The 23,173-nt window shown below is 41.6% G+C and overlaps 1 protein-coding gene across 6 annotated transcripts in view; it reads left to right on the plus strand.

Moving 5' to 3' along the window:
- The window catches only part of SIDT1 (SID1 transmembrane family member 1), a gene marked incomplete at both ends in the record, with an annotated part of 113,001 nt that overhangs the window by 42,194 nt on the left and 47,634 nt on the right, over nt 1-23,173 (plus strand). For 5 of the 6 annotated variants that reach the window (XM_080696713.1, XM_080696712.1, XM_080696714.1 and 2 more), the window contains 3 exons: nt 3,371-3,492; nt 5,290-5,460; nt 16,640-16,685. In XM_080696713.1, coding sequence (XP_080552839.1) covers nt 3,371-3,492; nt 5,290-5,460; nt 16,640-16,685 — 339 coding nt within the window. Of the gene's footprint in view, nt 1-3,370; nt 3,493-5,289; nt 5,461-16,639; nt 16,686-23,173 lie in introns of those variants that run through there. The other variant, XM_080696717.1, reaches the window with a different exon arrangement.

Here is a 23,173-nt window from a genome sequence, read left to right on the forward strand (position 1 = left end):
CTAATCTAAACTAGGGTAGATTGTGTAAAACACAACAGCATTGCCATGATTGCTATTATAATAGTGGTGTTGGAATAGCTAAAGAAAAGAGAATTTAAATCATTTGTCACACCCTACACTAATATTGATTGCAAAGGGGGTCAGACGTAAGTTTGGTTTTTTATTATTTATTTATTTATTTATTTATTTATTTATTGCGGGTCTGGGGATGGAACCCAGAGGCATTTGACCACCAAGCTACACCCCCTGCCCTATTTTTTATTCTTTATTTTGAAACAGGGTCTCACTGAGTTGCAGAGGGCCTCACTAAGTACCTGAGGCTGTCGGAGAACCGCGATCCTCAGGTCTCAGCCTCTCGAATGCTGGGATTACAAGCGTGTGCCACCACGCCTGGCTTAAGTTTGGTTTTTTTAAAAAATGAAATGGTAAGACAGTAGAAGTATCTAGGAATGGTGAAAACTTCCCTGGCCATGACTCAAAGTCCAGGAAAAAAAAAAAAACTGAGAAATTTAACTACTTGAATCTAATCAAGCTTCAAGATCTAATCACCAGTTTACAGGAAATGCAGGGGACAGAGGAACCTGGTCAGTGGCACTCAGTGAGGACGGCAGGCTTGCCCTCCTCTTCTGTGAACTGCTTTCTTAAACAAATGCGCCCCAAAAGGAGGAAGGGATACCTTTCCGATTCAAAGAGTTTTAAAAGATATCTCATTTGAACCAAATGTAACAGGTGGGTCTCACTTGGACCCTTTTTTTTTTTTTTAAAGAAAAAATCTGGGGGAAAAAAGCAATTTCTGAAATAATTATTAAATTTCAAATGCTGAGTTTGATGTTAGGTAATTTTAAAGAATTAATAATTTTATCAGCCAGGAAAGATGGTGTATGACTATAATCCCAGTACTTTGGAAGCTAAGACAGGAGAATTGCAGCTTTGAGGAAACCTCAGCAGCCTAGCAAGACTATTTCAAGAACAAAAAGTAAAAAGAGCAGGAGGTGTGTATCTTAGAGGTAGAATGTCCCTTGGTTCAATTCCTAGTACTACAATAACAACAACAACAACAACAACAGCAGCAGCAGCAGCAACATTAACTGGGATAATGTGTTTATGTTAAAAAAAAAAAAAAAAAAAAGGAGGGCCAGGTGTGGTGGCGCACGCTTGTTATCCCAGCATTTGGGAGGCTGGAGGATGGCGGTTCGAGGACAGCCTCAGCTACTTAGTGAGGCCCTTTGCAACTCAGTGAGACCCTGTTTAAAAATAAAGTACAAAAAATAGGGCTGGGGTTGTAGCTCAGAGGTAGAATGTTCTGGGTCCCATCCCCAGACCCGCAAAAAAAAGGAGGGGGGGATGATCTTTTAGAGATGTAGATTCAACTATTCATAGACTAAAGGATGTGATCTTTAGTGTTTACTTCAAAATCATCTAAGGGGGAGACGTGAGTAAAATAAAATACTCTTATTAACTGGGCATGGTGGCGCACACTTGTAATCCCAGCATTTGGGAGGCTGAAACAGAAGGTCCGTGGTTCGCGGACAGCCTCAGCTACTTAGTGAGGCCCTTTGCAACTCAGTGAGACCCTGTTTCAAATTAAGAACAAAAAATAGAGCTGGGGGTGTCGCTTAGAGGTAGAATACCCCTAGGTTCCATCCCTGGTACCACATAAAATAAAATACTCTTGTTAATTATCACTAAAATGCAATGATATTTATCTGAGTATCCATTATAGTACTCATTATTTTTTAGTAACTCTGACAGTTCGTCAGAGCCACTGAAGGTCTTTCCAGCAGGGCAGATGAAATTGGCATCCTAGGGGGTACAGTCCTGGGATAGGAAGACTAGACAGGGGCTCTCAATGAGGGTCACAGTGACAAAATACTGAGCTGCAAGAGTGTCCATGGGGTGGAAGGAGGCCCTGGATGCATATGGACGGTGTTAAGGAGACAGCAGCAGTAGAACTACTGACTGAGGAAGCCAAGGTGGGAATCAGAGACGACCTGGCTTGCTGGGCATGGTGGCGCACACTTGTAATCTCAGCATTTGGGAGGCAGAGACAGGAGGATCACGGTTCATGGACAGCCTCAGCTACTTAGTGAGGTTCATTGCAACTGAGTGAGACCCTGTTTCCAAATAAAGAATAAAAAAATAGGGCTGGGGTGTAGCTTGGAGGTAGAATACCCTGGGTTCCAGTCACACACACACACACACACACACACACACACACACACACACATGGTGACCTGGCTTAGATGAATGACTATATGGTGGAACCATTTACAAAACCAAGGAATTTGGAAGAAATTAAAGTTGGGGTGAAGGCAGTGGTAGCGCCATCTCAGACACATTGAGCCCGAGGTGCTCTGGAACATCCAGAGCTTAGGAAAGAGGTCTGCAAGGGAGATACAGTTCTGACAATTAGATGCAGCATAATTTCCATGGAAACGTGTAGGGTGTAGGCACAAGAAAATGCTCCCACATAAGCAAGCTCATCAGATCAAATTAGTAAATTACTCTTGGACTGTGTTAAATTTAAAAAGTAAAACAATGGCTTCATCAAGGAGACTGATACAAGGGAACTGTCAGTATATGAAGCCGTGCCATTCTGTGTCCCTTCAACTTTCATTCTGAATGTGTGATAGATCTTCAGGGTTTAATACTAGGATTTTCTTGTTTCCTAAAGGAATTATCAAAAGAACGCTAAGGCATTATATTAAAAAGTCTCATGGAAGATCAAATTTTACTTTTCTTTTTTATCTGGCTTCTCTTCCCTGTTATTCTTTCCACATCCCCTACGGTACAGTATGCACTGAAGAAAAACACCAAAACCAATTAGTTGCAGGGCCATTGTTCAATTTCCTATCTTTGAAATCACCATAGAATTCAATCCTTTGGTCGACATGTGCATTCAGAAGGAGCCATGGAGCTGCTGGGGCCTTTTGAAAGCAGCAGGGCATGGTAGTACATCAATATCTTTTGTTTTCTCTTCCGGGCTCATTCTCAAACCCTTGTGCTGACTGCCCAGTTCCAACAGCTCAGCCTGTGATGTGAAGGTACTATAACTTAGAGTCATCTAATGCCAGTGGAATCAGAATTTTGATGGGTTGAACCCATATGTTGCTTTTGTATTTTTTTAATTTCCCCAGGCAATTTCAATACACAATCCAGGTTGAGACCATTCTGGTTACAATGCAAAGCAAGGAAAGACAACGGGATTATTTGTATTACTGGGCAAGCCAGTGTCAGAAGTCAAGGATTTCCTGAAGCGTGGTGTGTGTGTGTGTGTGTGTGTGTGTGTTTGTGTGTGTGTGTGTGTGTGTGTGTGTGTGTGTGTGTGTTTACTGGTTTACTGCATTACTTCTCTCTGCCCTGTGTGCAGGCGACCGCCGTGAGGGTGCACGTGAACAGCTCCTCTGAGAACCTGGACTACCCAGTCCTCGTTGTGGTTCGACAGCAGAAAGAGGTGCTGTCCTGGCAGGTTCCTCTGCTCTTCCAAGGACAGTAAGTGGCCTTTTCCCAGACAACTTTACTACATTTGTTTTGTTTATTTCAGTGTCCTAAGCCTTAATTGGTCTTTTCCCCAGTGAAAGGAAAACTCAGACATAGAAATATTAAGATATTATGGATGCTAAGTTCAAACCATGGTGATGACTTGTTCATCTCTGTTCAGTTGTCATCCTCTTTGAATTTCAGGTGAGCACCCTACATAGATTTGCAGCACCTGGAAGAAAATTTACTGTTTTATTTATTTTTCTTTTTTAAGTTTTTCTTTCTTTCTTTTCTTATTTATTTATTTATTTATTTATTTATTTATTTATTTATTTATGCAGTACTGGGGATGGAACCCAGGGCACTCTACGTCTGAGCTACACCGCCAGCACTATTTTTTTATTCTTTATTTTGAAACAGGATCTCACTGAGTTGCAAAGGACCTCACTAAGTAGCTGAGGCTGTCTGTGAACCTGAGATCCTCCTGTCACAGCCTCACAAATGCTGGGATTACTTTTTTTAAGACAAGGTCTCACTAAGTTACCCAGGCTGGCCTCCAATTTGTAATCTTCCTGCTTCAACCTCCCGAGTAACTAGGATTATAGATACGCAGCACCACACCCAGTTCCCTTTGGCCATTTTTAAATCTACCGCAGTTCTTAGTTGAAAATTGGTCCTCCAAGCTGGGCGTGGTAGTGCACACTTGTAATCCCAGAATTTGAGAGGCTGAGACAGGAGGCTCCAGGTTCATGGACAACCTTAGCTACTTGGTGAGGTCCTTTGCAACTCATTGAGACCCTGTTTCAAAACAAAGAATAAAAAATAGGGCTGGGGGTATAGCAAAAGAAAGGAAGGAAGGAAGGAAATCCTCCAATAGCCATTCAGTGAGGTAGGCTCAGCAGTCAACATAAATGAGCGACCCCTCCCCCATACTTCAAAATGTCCACCATGTGTGCATTCCTCATTTAATAATATTTATAGAACACTACTAAGTGGTAGGTGCTAAGAATACAGCAGTGGGAAACAACAACAAAGTCCCTGCCCTCCTGGATTTTATACTTTGTCAGGAGAGAACTATATAAGGCACTATCACACCAATGGGAAAAAAAAATCCCAGAATACATCTAGAAATGAGCACATAGTATTATATTACATCATCTTTAAAGGCTCAGAAATTTGAAGATTGAAATAGTGACTCCTGTAGTTTCATCTTGCATCCAGAGCTTTCTTGACCCTCTATTTCATCAAAAGTTTGAAGAGTAGAAACATGAAATCAGCTGGTTGCTTTATCAGAACATTTCCCCATCCCCTCCAACATTTTGATGGTTTTTCCTCCCTGAATTGAGGGACACTTAGCATAACATGGACACTGTTTAAACCATGCACTGATCAGCACTCAACAGTCCTCATGTCCCTGTTATTATATCACAGAATTCAATACCAATGCAAGTCCTGTAAAATTACTATCAATAGGCCCAGTCTTAGCTGGGCATGTATGTGCACACCTGTAATTCCAGTACCTGGGAGACTGAGACAGGAGAATTGCAGGTTTGAAGCCAACCTCACCAGCTTAGCAAGACCCTTAGCAACTTAGTGAGATTCTGTTTCAAAATAGAAAGGGCTGGGAGGCTTGGTGGCAGAAGGCCCCTGAGTCCAGTCCCCAGTACTAAATAAAATAGGATAAGTCTAGTCTGAAATCTAAAACATAAGGACTTGAGAAGCAAATTTAGAGAGCAGTAAAATGAGGTAGGTTTCTCTCTGATCCACTTTCTCATGCTCCCCGATTTTGCCCTCCCTTTGCCATTACAGATACCAGAAGAGTTACAGCTACCATGAAGTCAGCCGCACCTTATGTCCCCCAAAAGTAACCAATGAAACAGGGCCTTTGGAGCAACTGATATTTGTAGACGTGGCGTCCATGGCACCGCTTGGTGCCCACTACAAACTGCTGGTCACCAAGATCAAGGACTTCCAGCTCCAGTAAGAAGGACTCATTGGACTCTCGCTTGCTTGTCTGCTCTTCCAGGGCTTGGGGATGTTCAAATCAGTTTCCACCCTGAAAGATTAGCTTTCTGCAAAGAAATGATCCACTTAGCATATTATTTTAACACCTCTGAACTCTCCCACCCAGCAAAGACTAACTCTCTGCAAGGTAGAGGCAGTAAGGGCTGGCACACAGAGAAAGCACAGTTGACCTCATAGGAGTTATCTGTTTTAAAGAGCCTGTGTGAAGGCTCAGTTAGATCTGTAGTTCAGGCAAGAATTATAGGTTACTTGGTACCTTTGTATGACTAACCCCGGCTATACTCTTGAAGGAAGTCTTATTTTTGTTTTAAATATGACTTTAAGCTATTTTTCCTGTTCTTATTCCTATTCTAGTTTTCTTCTTGTAGGTTTCGAATATAGGTAGCAATGAGGCTTTGTCCTTCTTTGGAGTGACTAATATGTTTTCAAATCTGTTTTTGAAAAAAAAAAAGCAGCCCCATTGGAAAAATAAGCATGAAATTTATACACATCACCAGAGAAGCCCCCCAAATAGACAAAACACACAACCCCATTAGGTATCAGAAATAGAAGTTTAGCCGGGGGTGGTGGCGCATGCTTGTAATCCCCACGCTTGGGATGGGGAGACAGGAGGATCACACAGGTTTGAAGCCAGCCGCGCTGGCTTAAGAGACCCTGTTTCAAAATATAAAATAGGTCTGGGAGTGTAGCCCAGAGGTAGAAGGGCTTCCAGGAACCCCAGTAACTCCAAAAAAAAGAAAGAAAGAAAGAAAGAAAGAAAGAAAGAAAGAAAGAAAGAAAGAAAGAAAGAAAGAAAGAAAGAAAGAAAAGAAAAAGAAATAGAAGCTTAAGCTACAATGTGATTCCATTACAACTACCAAAGTGTTACAATTCTATAGGCCTGAGGGACACGGTGCAGTGTCCGTCCTAGTCATAGCCTCAGCTCTTAGAGACTGAAGATGGGCTCTTGTATTCATTCAGTGAACAAAGTGATAAAGTGAACTACTACTGCTACACCTCACAACATGGATAAATCTCACAATGTCAAGCAAAAGGCGAACAAAAGCAGCACATGCTATTTCATTCTATTTATATAATAACAAAGTTTATAAACAGGTAAAACTGTTATATAATATTAGAAGTCAGGATAGTAATATCTTGCCAGGTGTTGTGGCACACACTTATAATCCCAGTACATGCGGGACTGAGACAGAAGGATCACAGGTTCAAAGACAGCCTCAAGCAACATAGTGAGACTCTCGTCAACTGAGAAAGGCCCTATTTCAAAATAAAAATAAAATTGGGCTGGGTGTGTAGCTCGGAGGTAGAATGCCCCTGGGTTCAATCCTCAGTACCAAAAAGAGTAATATTTTTTAGTAGGAAATAATAAATAGACAGGTCTGTTGACCTGTTGAATACTCATTCAGATATATGCTTATAACTTGTATGCTTTTCTGTGTTTGTTATACTTTAATTAAAAGTTAATTCTTTAAAATGAAAAAAAAATTCTTTTTTGGTGGTACTGGGGTTCCTGGAAACCCTTCTACCTTTGGGCTACACTCCCAGACCTATTTTTACATTTTTATTTGGAAACAGGGTCTCCTAAGCCAGCGCGCGTGGCTGGCTTCGAACCTGCGTGATCCTCCTGTCTCTGCCTCCCAAGCGCGGGGATTACAAGCGTGTGCCACCACGCCCGGCCCTAAAATGAAAAAATTTTAAAGTAGTATATGGCTACCTTCTATTGCAGCTGTGTGTGTGTGTGTGTGTGTGTGTGTGTGTGTGTGTGTGTGCATTACTGGGAATTGAACCCATGGGCGTCCTACCTCCACAATACATCCCCAGCCCTATTTTATTTTGTAAAACAGATTCTCACCAAGTTGCAGAGGGCCAGGTTTCTGAGGTAGACTGTGAACCTGCAATCCTCTTGTCTCAGCCTCTCAAGTACTGGGATTACCAGCGTGCGCCACCAGGCCCAGCTGCAGCTTATTTTGTCCTAATTAGAATGTTCTATTCTAAAGCCCTTTTTGATTTTTATAGCACAACTTATATATTTCAAATGGACAAAAAATTAGTATCATTTACAGAATCATAAGATAAATTGCCTTTGAATGGGAGCTTCCTTTCCAATACTTTGAGGTCTACTAGATGAATCCAGAAAATTCATTACTAAGACTACTTAACCCAAATGAAGGAGGCCTTGGACTCTGGCTAAGTGCTATAGCGCTGTCCTGGGGCAGCTTCAGATTTTCTTTGGGCATCATTAGGAGTCGAAGCTCTTGCAAAATCACTTATATGCTGTATGAATTCTGCCATTTTGCTAGCACAGACATGGCTCTTGGGCTCATCACTCCATTAGAACTATTAACTCCATTCATATTAATTTCTGTCACAAACCCCACAAAGGGGAGTGCATCTGTGTATTTAGGTCCACATTCTATTTTAAGACTGTATATTCTGTTTTCATAAACTGTCCAAGCCTGTGGTCACTGCCATCTTGCATCAATATTGCTTCAAGGCCGGTCCCTTCTTCACCCCCTGCCTGGCCTGGGCATTCTTAAATTTTTAAGACAGTTTATAAAGAGCTCAATAGCAGGTAAAGTTTCTAGTAGAATCAAATATTTACCATGGTCTATACCATATAACATAGTGCTATATCCAAGACAGATGGACAGATTGGTAAGTGAATGGTCAGAAAGATGAAGAAGTAGTCATAGCATTTTTTTTTCCTACATTAGTTCTGATGTTGAAAAAGGGCAAGATCAAAGGACATTCCCTCCCCTCACCACCAAAAAATAGGCAGAAACATGGTCTCTGGTGGATGAGATCTACCCAGATCAATTAAGTCAGCGTCTCAAGGGGAGAGATTTGGGCACTGATAAATTTTCAAAGTTCCCCCAGATGATTCGAATGAGCAAACAGAGCAGAGAACCACTGCCCTAATGCTATTTCTAAATGTGGTGCTAACATTTCATTTAATCATTTGAAATCTACTTGTGCTATTAAGCCACACGGGACGTCCTGGTTCCCCGTGACAAAGGGGGCGGCACAGGTGACAAAGGACAGTGCCTTGTCTTTCCTGAGTAGTACCTACCTCTGACCTCTCGCTGTCACCTGGCGGCAGCAGACTTGAATTGTGGTGCTGGTTTTCGGTGAGGTAATTGGATCATTTGGAGAACTGAATTCTGTGAAACCTAAGTCATAAGGTCCCAACTCTGTGAAGTGTTAATGAGTGAGCTACAGGCTGTGAAACTGCAAATCTAATCTGTCACATCATTTTCTGTTGCCACCTCTCATAATATGACTCTGCCTCAGCAACCAGACGTGGAGAGCAGAAGGCACATAGTTACTAGGGCTTTTAGGAGACCAGGATAAGCCTGAGAAAAGACGGGAGCCCAGACAGATGTGTCTCTTCCTCACTGGCTCCACCGGCATTGCAGGGGACCCAGAAATTCAGAGGCCGATGCAAATGGCTGAAGACTGAAACAAACTGCACTCCTGGTACTGGGAGAAATACTAAAGAATTAACTCAGAACTGCCTCCTAACATGGTGGCTTCTGTGATGTGCTTTTGAGAGGCAGGATAGGATGTGTATGGAACATGTTCTGGGATTTTTTTTCAAGAATTACATATTTTAAAAAGTAAAAGACCTCCGGGCGTGGTGGCGCATGCTTGTAATCCCCACTCTTGGGAGGCGGAGACAGGAGGATCGCGCAGGTTCGAAGCCAGCCGTACTGGCTTGAGACCCTGTTTCCAAATTTTAAAAAAAGTATAAAATAGGTCTGGGAGTGTAGTCCAGAAGTAGAAGGGTTTCCAGGAACCCCAGTACCACTGGAAAAAAAAAAAAAAGTAAAAGACCAAGCCGGGCATGGTGGCACACTCTTTTAATCCTAGTACTTGGGAGGCTGAGACAGGGGGATCACACAGGTTCAAAGCCAGTCTCAGCTACTTAGTGAGGCTCTCAGCAACTTAGTGAGACCCTGTTTCCAAATAAAATAGAAAATAGGTCTGGAAGTATAGCCTGAAGGTAGGTAGCCCTTGGGTTCCATCCCCAGCAACACACACACACACACACACACAAACCAACAACAACAAAAAAACTAAAAAACCTTTGAGAACCTAACCACCTGCCATACTTTTACAAATGAGCCATCAGATGCCCATATATAGTTTCAATTTGGAAGGCTTTTCAGATGTTTTGTTTTGTTTTGTTTTGAGATGAGGATCTCACTATGTTGCCCAGGCTGGCCTCGAACTCACGGGCTCAAGTGATCCTCTGAAGTAGCTGGGTATGTGCCACCACCTCCAGCTCTGATGCCAAGATATCAAGTGACTTGTCCAAATTCACACAGCTGGAAAAGGATAAAGTCAAGACTAAACACTGCTTCTGACTTCCAGTTCTCAACTCTTCTCACAGTAACATGCTGTTTCTACTCTCTGTTGAAACTGTCCCCCCCCCATATTTTTATTCCCCTAAATATGCTTCTTAGTTCCATAAAGTATTTATTTATTTTAATCCAGCTTTAAAAAGGAAACAACGCTCCAGGCATGGTAGTGTACACCTGTAATCCCAGTACTTGGGAGGCTGAGACAGAAGGATGGCAGGTTCAAGGACAACTATGCAAGGTAGGGAGACTCTCCACAACCTAGTGAGAGCCTATTTCAAAGCAAAAATTAAAAAAGGGCTGGAAGTGTAGCTGGAGGTAGAATGCCCTGAGTTTCACTCCCCAGTACCTAAATAAATAAATATATGCCAACTGTGGTGGTGTTTACCTGTAATCCCTGTTCCCAAATAAAAAATAAGTAGGGTTAGGGGGTGTGGCTTGGAGGTAGAATGCCCTTGGGTTCAATCCGCAGTACCAATATAAAGTAAAATAGCACTACCTGCATTACTACCCACCATTCTCACCCACCTTCGCACACATATACAACTTTGCTGCTTCTGGGATTCCTGAGCTCCAGGGCTGGATGTTCAATGTGGCTGGAGTGCAAGGCTATAGGCAGGGAGTGGCAGGACTCCGTATTGGGAAGCAGGCACCTGGTCATGGGGCGGGAAGAGCTTCAGAGAGGTGTTAAGAAATTTAGACAGTTGTCTACCTTGTGAGTCGGGTGGCAGTTGGATTTGGAAGGAGCAAGACCAGGCATGAAGGGGCCAAAAGGCTGGTGCAGAGGTCCAGATGAATAATAAGAGGTGACTTGAAGAACTGAGGAAGTGACATTGACAAACACGGGGATGTGAGGGGAAAGGAAACGGAAGAGCCAGAAAGACTTCCTAGTGTATCGAGGGGCTAAGAGAAAGCCAGAGTTGGAAGGAGGAGAGGGAGAGACGGCAGGCTCCCTTTTGGACATTAGAGTTGAAAGTACACATGTCTGGCAAAGTGTTGTGTGTGTATCAGCAAGACGCGGAGGGTGAGGTCTTCTGAGTTAAAGATAGATGAGTGAATAGCACCTGGGAAGGGGGCTGCACATGGTTCTTGCGGTGGTATCAGAGGATGGGAGAGGATGAGACGGGAGAAACAGACAGGACCCGCCCTCAAGCTCAACATCTTGCTTGCTAGACCAGGGGGCTGGCACTCCACCTTCCAGTTTAGAAAATCTGAAGGATTTTAAGCCGCAGAATAACTTGAGCAGATCTGACTTTTAGAGATGACTTTAGTGGCAGCGAGGAAGATGAACTATAGAGGAGGACAGAGCAGAGGCAGGGAGGCAAATGAAAAGTTATTTGAATAGGGAAAAATTAAGAATGATCAGAACCTGAAGCAACAAAGCTGTAAGAAGTAAAGGGACTAAAAAAAAAAAAGTGCACATGCAGAAAATTCAAAAATTCTTTTCTATATGTGGAAGAATAAAAATTATAGTCATATCTGAATTTGCAACTTTTGGCCCTCCTCTAGAATTTTAAGTAAGAATCTTGAGTCCTTTTTTCTTTTTCTGTTTTGAGTGGAGCCAGTATGCAAGTGAGATAACTCAGTTGCCGTGCTCTGAGAAGTAGATTTTTTTGAGGCAGTGGATGGGTAAGGGGCATTTAGACTATTTTGTTATGAGTCGTGCTATGTAACCAACCCTTGGTATCTAGGTGGGATAATATAGTAAATGTTACCTTACTTTTCGATTTTTTTTTCTTATTGATGCTACATTGGGTGAAGAAGATGGTGCTTCAGTGGGAGAGGTGCGTCCAGGTTACTTTTAAACTACTAGAATGAGTGATCAGTCAAATGTAGAAGGTGGTGGAAGGGGAGGAGTCTGAGATGATTCCTCCAACTGGAATCCTGGTGAGATTTACTGTCAAAAAGACATAGTGGAAACTAGGCATGGTGGTGCAGGCTTGAAATCCCAGCATTCAGGAGACTGAGACAGGCAGATCAAGGTTCGCAGCCAGCCTCAGCTACTTAGGCCCTTTGCAACTCAGTAAAACCCTGTTTCAAAAGAAAGAATAAAAAACAGGGCTGGGGTGTAGCTCGAAGGTAGAATACACCTGGGTTTCATCCCCAATACCTAAAATAGTAGTAGTAGTAGTAGTAGTACTAGTAGTAGTAATAGTAGTAATAATAATAATAATTAATAAAAGGCATGATGGGGGAAAAAAAGAAAGACAGGGTGGAGTCGAGAGTGGTAATGCACTCCTGTAAACTGAGTACTTGAGAGGCTGAGACAGAAGGATCACAGACTTGAGACCAGTCTTAATAACTTAATGATGCATTATTTCAAAATAAAGAATAAAATAAGGGGTATTGCTCAGAGGTATAATGTTGCTGGCTTCAACCCCAAGTACCATTAAAAATAAGAAAGAAAAAAAAAACATGGTGGGTTAGGATCAGGGAAGTGACAGCCTATTCCATTTTGATGGTGCAGAGTTTGAGGCGCTCAAGCAATGGTGACGTGCAGAAGCCCAACCTGGGCTCTCTACTCTGTGACTGGGGCCCAGGACGTGGCCCAGAACTGGACATTGAGACTTGAGATTCACCGGCATTTATGGCAACTGGATATTTATAAATCCATGTATACAAGTGCCTAAAGAAATGGAAGAGATCAAGAACAAGACTGTGGCTAAGCTTTTCATTTAAGAAATGGTTTGAGAAGCAGGAACTACCAAAGAAGGCTGAGTAGGCACCGCCAGATAGAGGGAGAAAACCAGGAAAGCAAGTGTCCTAGAGGCCAGGAGAAGAAAGTGTTCCAAGACAGAGGAAATAAGTGTCAGTGTCAAACGTCACAAATAAAAAGAGAGTTGAGGGTTAAGTCACGGCATTTAGCAATGAGAAGATGTTACAGTCCGAGTGCTTGTGTGCCCCAAAATTGATGTGTTCAAATCCTAACCTCCCCCAGGAGGTGGGGCCTTTGTGAAGGGTTTGAAAGGTCATGAGGGCGGGGTCCTCGTGAACTGATTCAGCGGTCTCATAAATGAGACTCCTCCGTCACACGTCACACGAGGATGCCTTGAGAAGGCGCCATCCATGAGGAAGCAGCCCTCCTCATCACAGGCCTACAAGCAGCGTGGTCTTGAACTTCTCAGTGTCCGGAACTGTACAAAATAAATGTGTCCTCTGTAAGCATGTTTAAGGATGCGGCTCAGTGATAGAGGAGCTAACTAGCATGTATGAAGCCCTAGGTTTGATCTCCAGGACTTATAAAACGAACAAAAATGTAAGCATTCAGTTCATAGTATTTTGCTGTAGCTACACGAATGGACTGAGACAAGAGGTGGCTGTTGCCCTCCGCAAAGGCAATTTCAAAGGGGGATAGGGAAAGTACCAGGGCAAGGACACGTGCTTGCAATCTCAGTACTTGAGGGCCTGAAACAGCATTGCAACTTAGTGAGATCCTGTTTCGAAATAAAAAATAAAAAGGGCTAGAGGTATAGCTTGGAGGGAGAACACTGCTGGCTCAATCCCTAGGACAATGACAATGAAGACAACGGTGGAGAAGGAGAAGCATCTAGTTCATGAAGGAGAGGAAGGCTATAAGATGACATTTTAAAAGTTAGAAACATTAAAACAGGGACAAGGATGGAATTTTGATGGAGTTTGTTGTTTAGCTTGAAAGTGGTTGAGATGGAAGCATATTCATAAACAAAGGAAGAGAAAAGGCAGATTAAATTCATAGACAAGCTGAGTATTTATAGAGGCAAAGTCCCAGAGAAAGGCAGAAAGAATAGGATTTATCCCAAGAGTGCAAAATCCATACTTAGGCCAGGTGAATGGAGAGCAGAGGGTTAGAGACCACCAGGGCCTGGAGGAAGGGCTGGGGTGCTGAGGAGAGCTCACAGCAGATGGCAGTCAGGAGATAACAAGGAGTGATAAGCTGAAGTCCATAGTCCAGGAGCCTAATAGAGCATCATTTCCTTCCACAAACAAAGCAGGGGTTGAAACCCCACTGGCTCTGTGCCAGAGGCTTGCTGATAAGATGCCAAGTAAGATGCTGGGACTCACCTCAAAAGCTGCTGACCGTTTATCCTGCCTCTCCTTACACCCCCCTTGCTCTCCACCCATATTTCCTTTTCTTCTGTTTTATCACTGTCCTATAGCTATCTCTTCTCTCTCTTCCTCCATCTCCGTGGGTCCCCTCTGCCTCTCTCTCCATCGCCATTATCTGTACCCCATCTGGATCCCAAATGTTTACTTTTCCTTCTCCCCATCCTCAAAATTGCAAAAAAAAAAAAAAATTGGGTTTTCATGTGTCATATTTGTTGAGTAAATAAATATTTCTTGCGTTTAAACTTTATTTTCATACCTTTATTAGTACATTGTAATTATACATCATAGTGAGGTTTCAAGGGAGACAAACATACATGCACAAGTACTCCTTGGAGGTAGAAGCTCCCAGGACCACAGGGGGAAAAAATGGCATCCATTGCTCTGAGACAAATTCTAGCCCAGTTCAACCACAGCCTAAATCAGGCTCATTACCTTTATAAGTAGTGCCAGAATGTTTTGGCTTTAACACCTGTAAGAATACACATCTTGTTTAAATATCTTGATTTGCCCTTTTAAAAAAGAATCTTTGGCAGGTCATGGTGGTGCATGCTTGTAATCCCAGTACTTGGGAGGCGGAGACAGGAGGATCACAGGTTCTTGGCCAGCCTCAGCTACTTAGCGAGGCTCTCTGAAACTTAATGAGACTCTGTTTCAAAATAAAGGATAAAAAAATAGGGCTGGGAATGTAGTTCAAAGTTAGACTGCCTCTGGTTTCCATCCCTGGTAACACACACACACATCTTTAATTTTAAAACAATATTTAGTTTTTATATAAAGAAAGTCTTCTGAAAGTCCCATTGGATGAAGATAATAAGGGATCCCAAAAGCTGAGGTTCCGATTCCCAGAAATGCAGAGAGGGTCCCAATGGGGAGGAGGGGATGCCACAGCCAGGGCAGCACTTCAGCAGTAGACACTCCTGTGTACATGATCTACAAGGCTAACAGTGAGGAGAGAGCCAGAAAGACCAAAAGCCCAAGAGCAGCCAGTACAGACACACAGAGAAGACATTTGTCCCTGTTTTCCAGCCTCTTGAACTGCTTCACTGATGCTCACTCCAGACGGCTCGCTGTGCCGCAAGTCGGTGCTGCCTGCAGACTTCTCACGCTCTTCTCCATGACTGCACCACTGCTCTCTCAATAATCTAATGAGATCATTCACAGTCAATTACTAGTTGGAGAGCCCATAACTTCATTATGGTCCTTTGGTGGTATTTACATTTTAAAAGCAGGCCTTAGAATTGGGTGTAATCCCAGTACTTGGGAGGCTGAGAAGGGAGGATCACAGGTTTGAGGTAAGGCTCAACAACTGAGCCAGACCCTCAGCAACATAGGGAGACCTTGTTTCAAAATTTAAAAATATTAAAAAGGGTTGGAGGTGTAACTCAGAGGTAGAGTGCCCCTGGGTTCTATCCCAAGTGCCAAAAAAATAAAAAAATAAAAAGTAGACCTTAAAAGGCAATGCCTAGCCCAAAGAGGGCAACATGTTGGCGAAGACTTTTCAGCAGGTATTGTAGGCAACTAGGGAAATGCTAGAGAGCAGAAAGCATCTTCCTATCCCTAGCAACCATCCCATAGTGGTTGCCTTTCTGTTTAAAAATTACCTTTTCTCATGTGTCCATCAAAATTATTTTGAAGAGACATCTACATTTTCTCTCTTTTAACCTACTTTTTTTATGAGGGGGGATAATACTGGAAATTGAATGCAGGGGCATTCTACCTCCAAGCTATACCCCAGCCCTTTTCTTCAAGTTTTTTTTTTTTTATTTGAAACATGGTCTTGCTAGATTGCTAAGATCCTTGCTACTTGCTGAAGCTGTCTTCAAACCTGTGATCCTCCTGTCTCAGCCTCCTAAGTGTTAGGATTATAGGCATGCACCACCATGCCTGGCTTCAACTCACTTCTGATGTCTAAACCCTGGGCTTGATTATACAATCCTAAAACAGGCCAAAGGCAAACAAGTCCATTGTAGTAAGCAAAGTACTGACTTCTAAAGGTATGACTTTATGGCTACTTATTTATATATTTGTGGGGCTGAGGATTGAATCTGCGCCCTCTACTTCTGAGCTACACTCCCAACCAGCTTTTATTATTAGTATTATTATTATTTTGTTTTGAAACAGGGTCTCACTAGCTTGCTGAGAATCTCACTAAGTTGCCAAGGCTGGTCTCAAACCTGCAATCCTAGGCTGGCGTGGTGGCGCACGCTTGTAATCCCCGCGCTTGGGAGGCAGAGACAGGAGGATCGCGCAGGTTTGAAGCCAGCCATGCGCGCTGGCTTAGGAGACCCTGTTTCCAAATAAAAATGTAAAAATAGGTCTGGGAGTGTAGCCCGGAGGTAGAAGGGCTTCCAGGAACCCCAATACCACCACCACCACACACACACAAAAAAAAACCTCCTGTCTCCGCCTCCAAAGTACTGGGATTACAGGTGTGTACCACCACACACAGCTCTTCATGGATATTTAAAGATATAAAAACAATCTTCTTCCCCAATATGATCATTCTTGAAAGTTGAAACCACCAAGTCCCCATGCCCTTTATCAATTTGAGGGAACCAAACTCCTTCCACAGAGTACCGCTCTGCTTGCGAATAGTTGAAGATGCCTTTCTTTTAAGAGAGTAAGTTTTGCTTGCTAATGTATGCTCTCCTCTCACGTTTCCCCTTTCCTCCCACTTACATTCTCAGGACAGATGTTGCCTTTCACTTCACTGCCAGCCCCTCTCAACCTCAGGTAAGTGGAGGGTTCCCAGGGTGAGGAAGAGCCCACCTGCTGTGCTGCCCACAAACATCGTGGCAATAGGGAGGCCAGTTGCCCTGGGTCTTCCAAAATGCAAGATGTATTGTACTCTGGATTCTAGGATTCAGGACACAGCATTTAATGTCATCACCTTAATTGATGTGAGATGAAAGGCAGGATATTTGCCTGCTGGTGTTCCTTGGCTCAATCTTCACTGAGCAAATCACGTGCTACTGTGTCCCAAGGACAGTGTTAGACTGTCCCAGGTGCTGGGGACAAGGCTAAGGAAGAGAGAAACACAGCTCCTGTCGTATGGACCTAATAACTGGGATGGAGTGGGCAAAGGGAGCAGATGGCTGACATCAAATACACATACAAATGGCTGACCTGAAAATACAATAAAAATGAGACATTTTAATTTCTACAGTTTTTGGTGGGAAAAAATAGTTTCTCCTGCCATAAAGAAAGAGCAGGAATGGTGACCAAAAAATGTATTAGAAGATGTAGCTATTTGTTATATGCTTTTTATTAAATCATAATCATAGCCGGGTGTAATGGCACATGCTTGTAATCCCCGCACTTGGAGACAGGAGGATCGCGCAGGTTCGAAGCTAGCCTCTCTGGCTTAAGAGACCCTTTTTCCAAATAAAAATATAAAATTAGGTCTGGGAGTGTAGCCCAGAGGTAGAAGGGTTTCCAGGAACCCCAGTACCACCAAAAATAAATAAATAAATAATCATAAAAAGAATAAATACATTAAAATGTTGATTAATTCAGACTATTTTTCTGGTGACATTTCTAGCTTTTTTTTCTTTCACAGCTTCTGAAACAGAAGAGTCTATATAATAGAAAGTTTAAAACAGGTTTATTCATTGCCCTGATATTTTTGTAAATTTTCTACAGGCTGTAATACGACTTTGATCATAAATTCTTTGTTAGCTTTTGCTTTGGCTATAGTAATGCTAGTATTTAGATGTTTTAGGTCTATTGTAAATCTATTGCAGTCACTGGTATCTGGTAAATATTTAACTGGTTCTCAGAAAGAATGCCTTTATTCCTAGGGCCTGCCCATTTCTGTAATGTAAATACCTGCACCACAGTCGATTTCAAGCTGCCAACATGTATCATTGAACATAGAGTTGGGAAGAGATGTACACAACCAGCTTTCCCAAGTCTGTGTGAACTGATTTCCACACATCTTTTAAGAGTTAAATTGTCCAGGTATCATGGTGCACACTGTGACTCCAGCTGTTTCACAGGCTGAGGCAAGAGGATCTCAAGTTTTTGGCCAGCCTCAGCAACTTACCAAGACCCTGTCTCAAAATTTAAAAAAAAAAGAACCTTTTTCCCCTTAAGATCTCAGGTTGTAGCTCAGTGGTAGAGCTCTTGCCTAACATGTGTGATAGCCTGGACTATCTCCAGTATCTATGCCCCCCTTCAACAAAAATCTCCATACTGCATATATAACATCACCCAATGGCAGGAAAGGACAACAGGCCATAATCAGCTGCCCTCAGCATTTATTGACCATCTCATTTCAAATAATATTTAGAAAATCATTAGCTGCAATGGAAATATATAGATAAAGGGGAACAACTTGCACTCTAACTATAGGAAGAATATAGTCTGATAATCTTGTACAGAGCTATAATGAATATGATCTGCTGAATGCTGTCTGCACTGTAGAATATAATAAAAGAGCTTGTAGACTGAAAATGTTTAACAATTATATCTTATATGGCTCCTTTGTAATAATATGTAAACATTAAAGCCTAAATAATTTGCATATAAACCCCAAACTACTGTTACTTATGGAACAGTAAGTCTTTGTTATTATGAAAGTTTTACTTTATTCTTAACTGTTCCCATTTTACCTGTACTTTATATCCTCTTTGCTTGCAGGAAAGATTTCCTGTTCCTATAAACTCACCCAAACAAGCACACATTCTCAGATGAGCTGCAGTAATCCCCGTCTGCCTCTCCTCCTATGGATAGAAGCAGGTGCAGAAACTGCCCAAGTAGTCAGGACCTACATGGTGATTTTTAGCCTAAATTCCAGTCATTGCTTTGGGTATTTGTCATTTGCTCTTTTCTGGTAAAAGCAGATTAGCAGGGCAGGAGTCAAAAACATTTATTTGGAGCTTATGGCAATTTAGAGATGAACAAGGTTGATAAGATCCAGGCATATTGATGAGGCTTTAGTAAGTATCCACTGATTACACAAAACCAACTGCTATCCCAAGGAGCTTATTGGGTGTTCCCCAGTGCCGATGGTAATCACAGTAATACTCTTGAATTACAAAATTTTGTTCCCCTGAAGCCAACAACACCTCTTGGGAATTCCAGACTCTTCACCTTTGGAAGAGCCCTGTATTACATGGATTTGAATTAAGCTCCAAAGTGATATAGGTTCTTGGGTTATGACCATCCATTACAGGCATGAATAGACTTCCAGGTAGCAGTGTTATTGACACCTGTTAATTCTTTTTTTTTTTTTTTTTTTTTTTGGTGGTACTGGGGGTGGAACCCAGAGGCTTTCTACCTCTGGACTATACTCCTAGACCTTTTTTAGAATATTTTATTTGGAAACAGAGTCTCACTAAGTTGCTGAAAGCCTCACTCAGTAGCTGAGGCTGGCTTCGAACCCGTGCGATCCTCCTGTCTCAGCCTCCCTAGCACAGGGATTACAAGCGTGCGCCACAACGCCCGGCTACACCTGTTAATTCTGAGATGATTTTTTTTTCTCCACCGGAAATCTTTTGATTATTGAAAAACAATTTTTCAATATTTTTATTGCCTTGGTTCTCAAAATAGGATTGGTAAAAGGGCTATTGGAATACAAAATTAAATTGTGCCATGTTTTGCTCCGCTTTTTTTTTTTTTTTTTTCAGTACTGGGGATGAAACCTGGGGTCATTTTACCTCCGAGCTACATCTCTAGCCCTATTTTTTATTCTTTATATTGAAACAGGGTTTTACTAAGCTGTGAAGAGCCTCACTAAGTTGCTGAGGCTGGCTGCAAACCTGCGATCCTCCTGTTTCCTCCTCCCAAGTGCTGGAATTACAAGTTTGCACCACCATGCCTGGTTTGCTCCTCTTTTAAAGCAATAGGTTTACTAGTCTCAAGACATGGGTCTTATTTTCATTGATTCCCTAGAATCTAACTCAGAAACTTGATACAGCATTTCATCCAGCCACCACATTTATAATTACTGGTCAGAATTCCCCTTTCTACATTATTAGTGATTTGTTCTTATATTACTTTCATTGTTACACTCTAATTATACATCCTAGTTGGAGTCAAAGAGATACAAACAGACACGCACACATCACTTGGTGTACTTAGCAATATGTTTAAATCTTTTTTTTAATTTATGTTTATTGGTGCACTGTATTCATACATCATAATGGGATAAAAACTTGTGTAGACATACATGGACACTTCGCCCAGTTAGCCCCTACCCAATCCCCACACCATTCCCTCCCCATCCCTCCTTCCCATGCTTGTCTTAGTGGTTGACATCTAATATTATAGCAATTTATCCAAAATTAACAATGATAATCTCATGTAACAGATTCATCTGTCTGATATCAAACTTTTGATCACTTAGAGATAACATTTCAGTACTTCTTTTTGTTTCTTTCTTACCAGAGGATATTTTTTTCTTTTTTTTTTTAAGGTAAAACTATCGTACATTTTTTTTTTCAGAAAAAGTCTATCCTAACAAGAAATATGAACTCTAAATACCCAAAACACTCTCTTGTAAAAGAATAAAGCTAGTAGACGTACATTTTCTGATTTCAAACCTTATAGAGCTACAATAATTGAAATAGTGTAGTACTGCTATAAAGACAGATATATAAACCAGTGGAGTAAAATAAAAAGCCTAGAAATAAATTTTTCCATATATGGTCAAGTTATTTTTGACAAGGTTTCCACGAACATTTGGTGGAGGAAATACTAATCTTTTAACTAAGTATTGTTGAAAAATAATAATTACTAGAAAAAGAATAAAATTGTACCCTTACATAACACCATATACAAATATGAGCTCAAACTAGATAAAAGACCTAAATGTAAATCTTAAGACTATAAACTTTTAGAAGAAAACCTGGGTCATAACACTTCACAACATTAAAATTGGCAGTGATTTCTTGGATATGATTTCAAAGGCACAGGCAACAAAAGAATAAACAAACTTCCTAAAAAATAAAAAACAATATTGTACATCCAAAGACAATGTAAACAGAGTTAAAAGTTACTGATAGAATGGGATAAAATATTTCCAAATGCTATATCTGAAGGTATATTAATATTCCAACTAGAAATCCTAAAAATTAGCAACAATAAAAGCAAACAATACAATTTAGAAATACAATTTAGAAATAGGTAAAAGACTGAAATAAATAATGAATCTCCAAAGATTTTAACCTATAAACACATGAATATATTCTTCTTTGCTTAGTTGTCTGCTGGATGGAAAATCTTGTTTCTCTGGTTCTGCTGTGTATTACCTATTTCTTCCTTGTAGTTCATCTCTTTGAGTATTTTCTCTAGCGCTGGTTTTGAAGACATAAATTCCTTCAGTTTCTGTTTGTCATGGAAGCTTCTTATTTCCCCAATCTAATTTGATAGATAGTTTTGCTGGGTAGGACATTTTTGGCTGGAAGTTGTTTTCTTTCAGAGTTTGGAATATGTTACTCCAAGTCCTTCTGGCTTTCATGACTTGGTTTGGGAAGTCTGGAAAGTTCTAATTGGTTTTCCTCTGAATGTCACTTGGCCTTTTGTTTCTGTTGCCTTTAAGATTCTCTGCTTGGCTTCCACATTGGTCATTTTGACAATTATGTGGTATGGGGAATCTTTTCTCTGATCCTGTCTAAAGGGAGTTCTATAAGTTTCCTGGACCTGTGTATCGACCTCTTGATCTATGTTTGAAAATTTTTCTGCTATTATTTCTTTGAAGAGATTATTGATACCTTTGGTTTCACCTTCTTTTCCTTCCTCTATTCCAATTATTCTTAGGTCAGATCTCTTAAAATGGGCCCATATTTCTTCAATGCCAGATTCCTGCTGTCTGATTTTTTTTTCTAGGTTATAAATTATGTGTTCGTTTTTGGAGTGATCATCTTCTAGGTGCGAGATTCTATTCTCCATGTGGTCTAATTGATTGTTTATACTTTGAATTGAGGCCTTTAATGATTGCATCCTTTATCTCTGTTTGACTCTCTCTGCATTCTTTTTGAAAGTCGTCTATTATTTCTACAGTTATTTTCCTGATTTGATCTTCTAGAGATCTCTGAATTTCTGTGTTATCAAGTTCTGATGTTGTGGGGTTGTGGGCATTCCTTGCTCTATTGTTGTTCCCCTTTCCCATGATTTCAGAATTTTGTGCCTTCCCTGGGTCACTACGACTTCACTTAGGGTGCTCTTTATCTCAAGTCTGTTGTAATCTCAACCACCACTACTCCTTTACTGGGTTGTATCTCAAAGTCTCATACCCGGGAAGTTAATTGAGGCTGCGCGAGACTGTGGGGGTGCCGGGCTGGGTGTTTTCCCACAGGGAGCTGCGGCTAGGGTGTGGTATCTCTGCCACTGCTACTCCTTCACTGGGTTAGATTGCAAAATATCCGATCCAATGAAATTATCAAAGCTACTCAAGACCCTGGGAGTGCAGTACAGGGATTTCTCCTTTAGGGGCCGCAATTACACTCACAGTTATTATGCACGCAGATCTGGAGCTGTGGCGGGGCATGGTGAACTCGCTATAGCTGCTGGCAATATGACGCCGCTGCCACGCCCTCAGCCGTGAGGCTGGCACTGCTGGCAATATGGCGCTGCTGCTATGCCCTCGGCCATGAGGCTGGCATATTTCTTTTCTGGTTTTGAGCTTCGTTCTGAGTCCCTGAAAGGCGTGATGAGCTTGACCACTAGGAGTTTTAGGCATTTTTTGCGCTGAAAGAACTGCTGAATTATACCCAAATGATCCGCAGCTGCTCACTTCAGCTCCTTGTTTACCTTTCCTCTCTGGAGCCTGGTGCTGTGAGGGAAGATGGTGCCAGCTTGCTCCACTGCCGCATTGCAGGCTTGATTTCTGGTCTCTGGTTGTTCTTCTAGTCTTTTTTTTTTCTCTGTCCCTTGTGTTTACATTTTTTATTTCTCTGCTGATGGTGTTTTCTGGCTATAAAAAGTGCTGATTTTGTGGCAACTGAGATCGAGTTTTAAGAGGACTCTAAAACACTGCTTTTTTCAGTTGCCATATTCCCAGAAGTAGTGTGTTTAAATCTTAAGAGTTAATACATTTTCCTAATGAATTCATGGCCTGATTATGTAAATAGTATAACCTGTCTTTACTAGAAATGTTTCCTGATTATGGTGATATTTAATAAGTACTTAGAGTCCCGAAATGTTCACTTGCACTAGATACAGGATTTAGTGCTTGAATCTAAATATCTTCTTAATATATTCCATCCAAGAAATAGATC

The sequence above is a fragment of the Muscardinus avellanarius genome, assembly GCF_963383645.1.
Source record: "Muscardinus avellanarius genome assembly, chromosome: 5".
Taxonomy (NCBI): Eukaryota; Metazoa; Chordata; class Mammalia; order Rodentia; family Gliridae; genus Muscardinus; species Muscardinus avellanarius.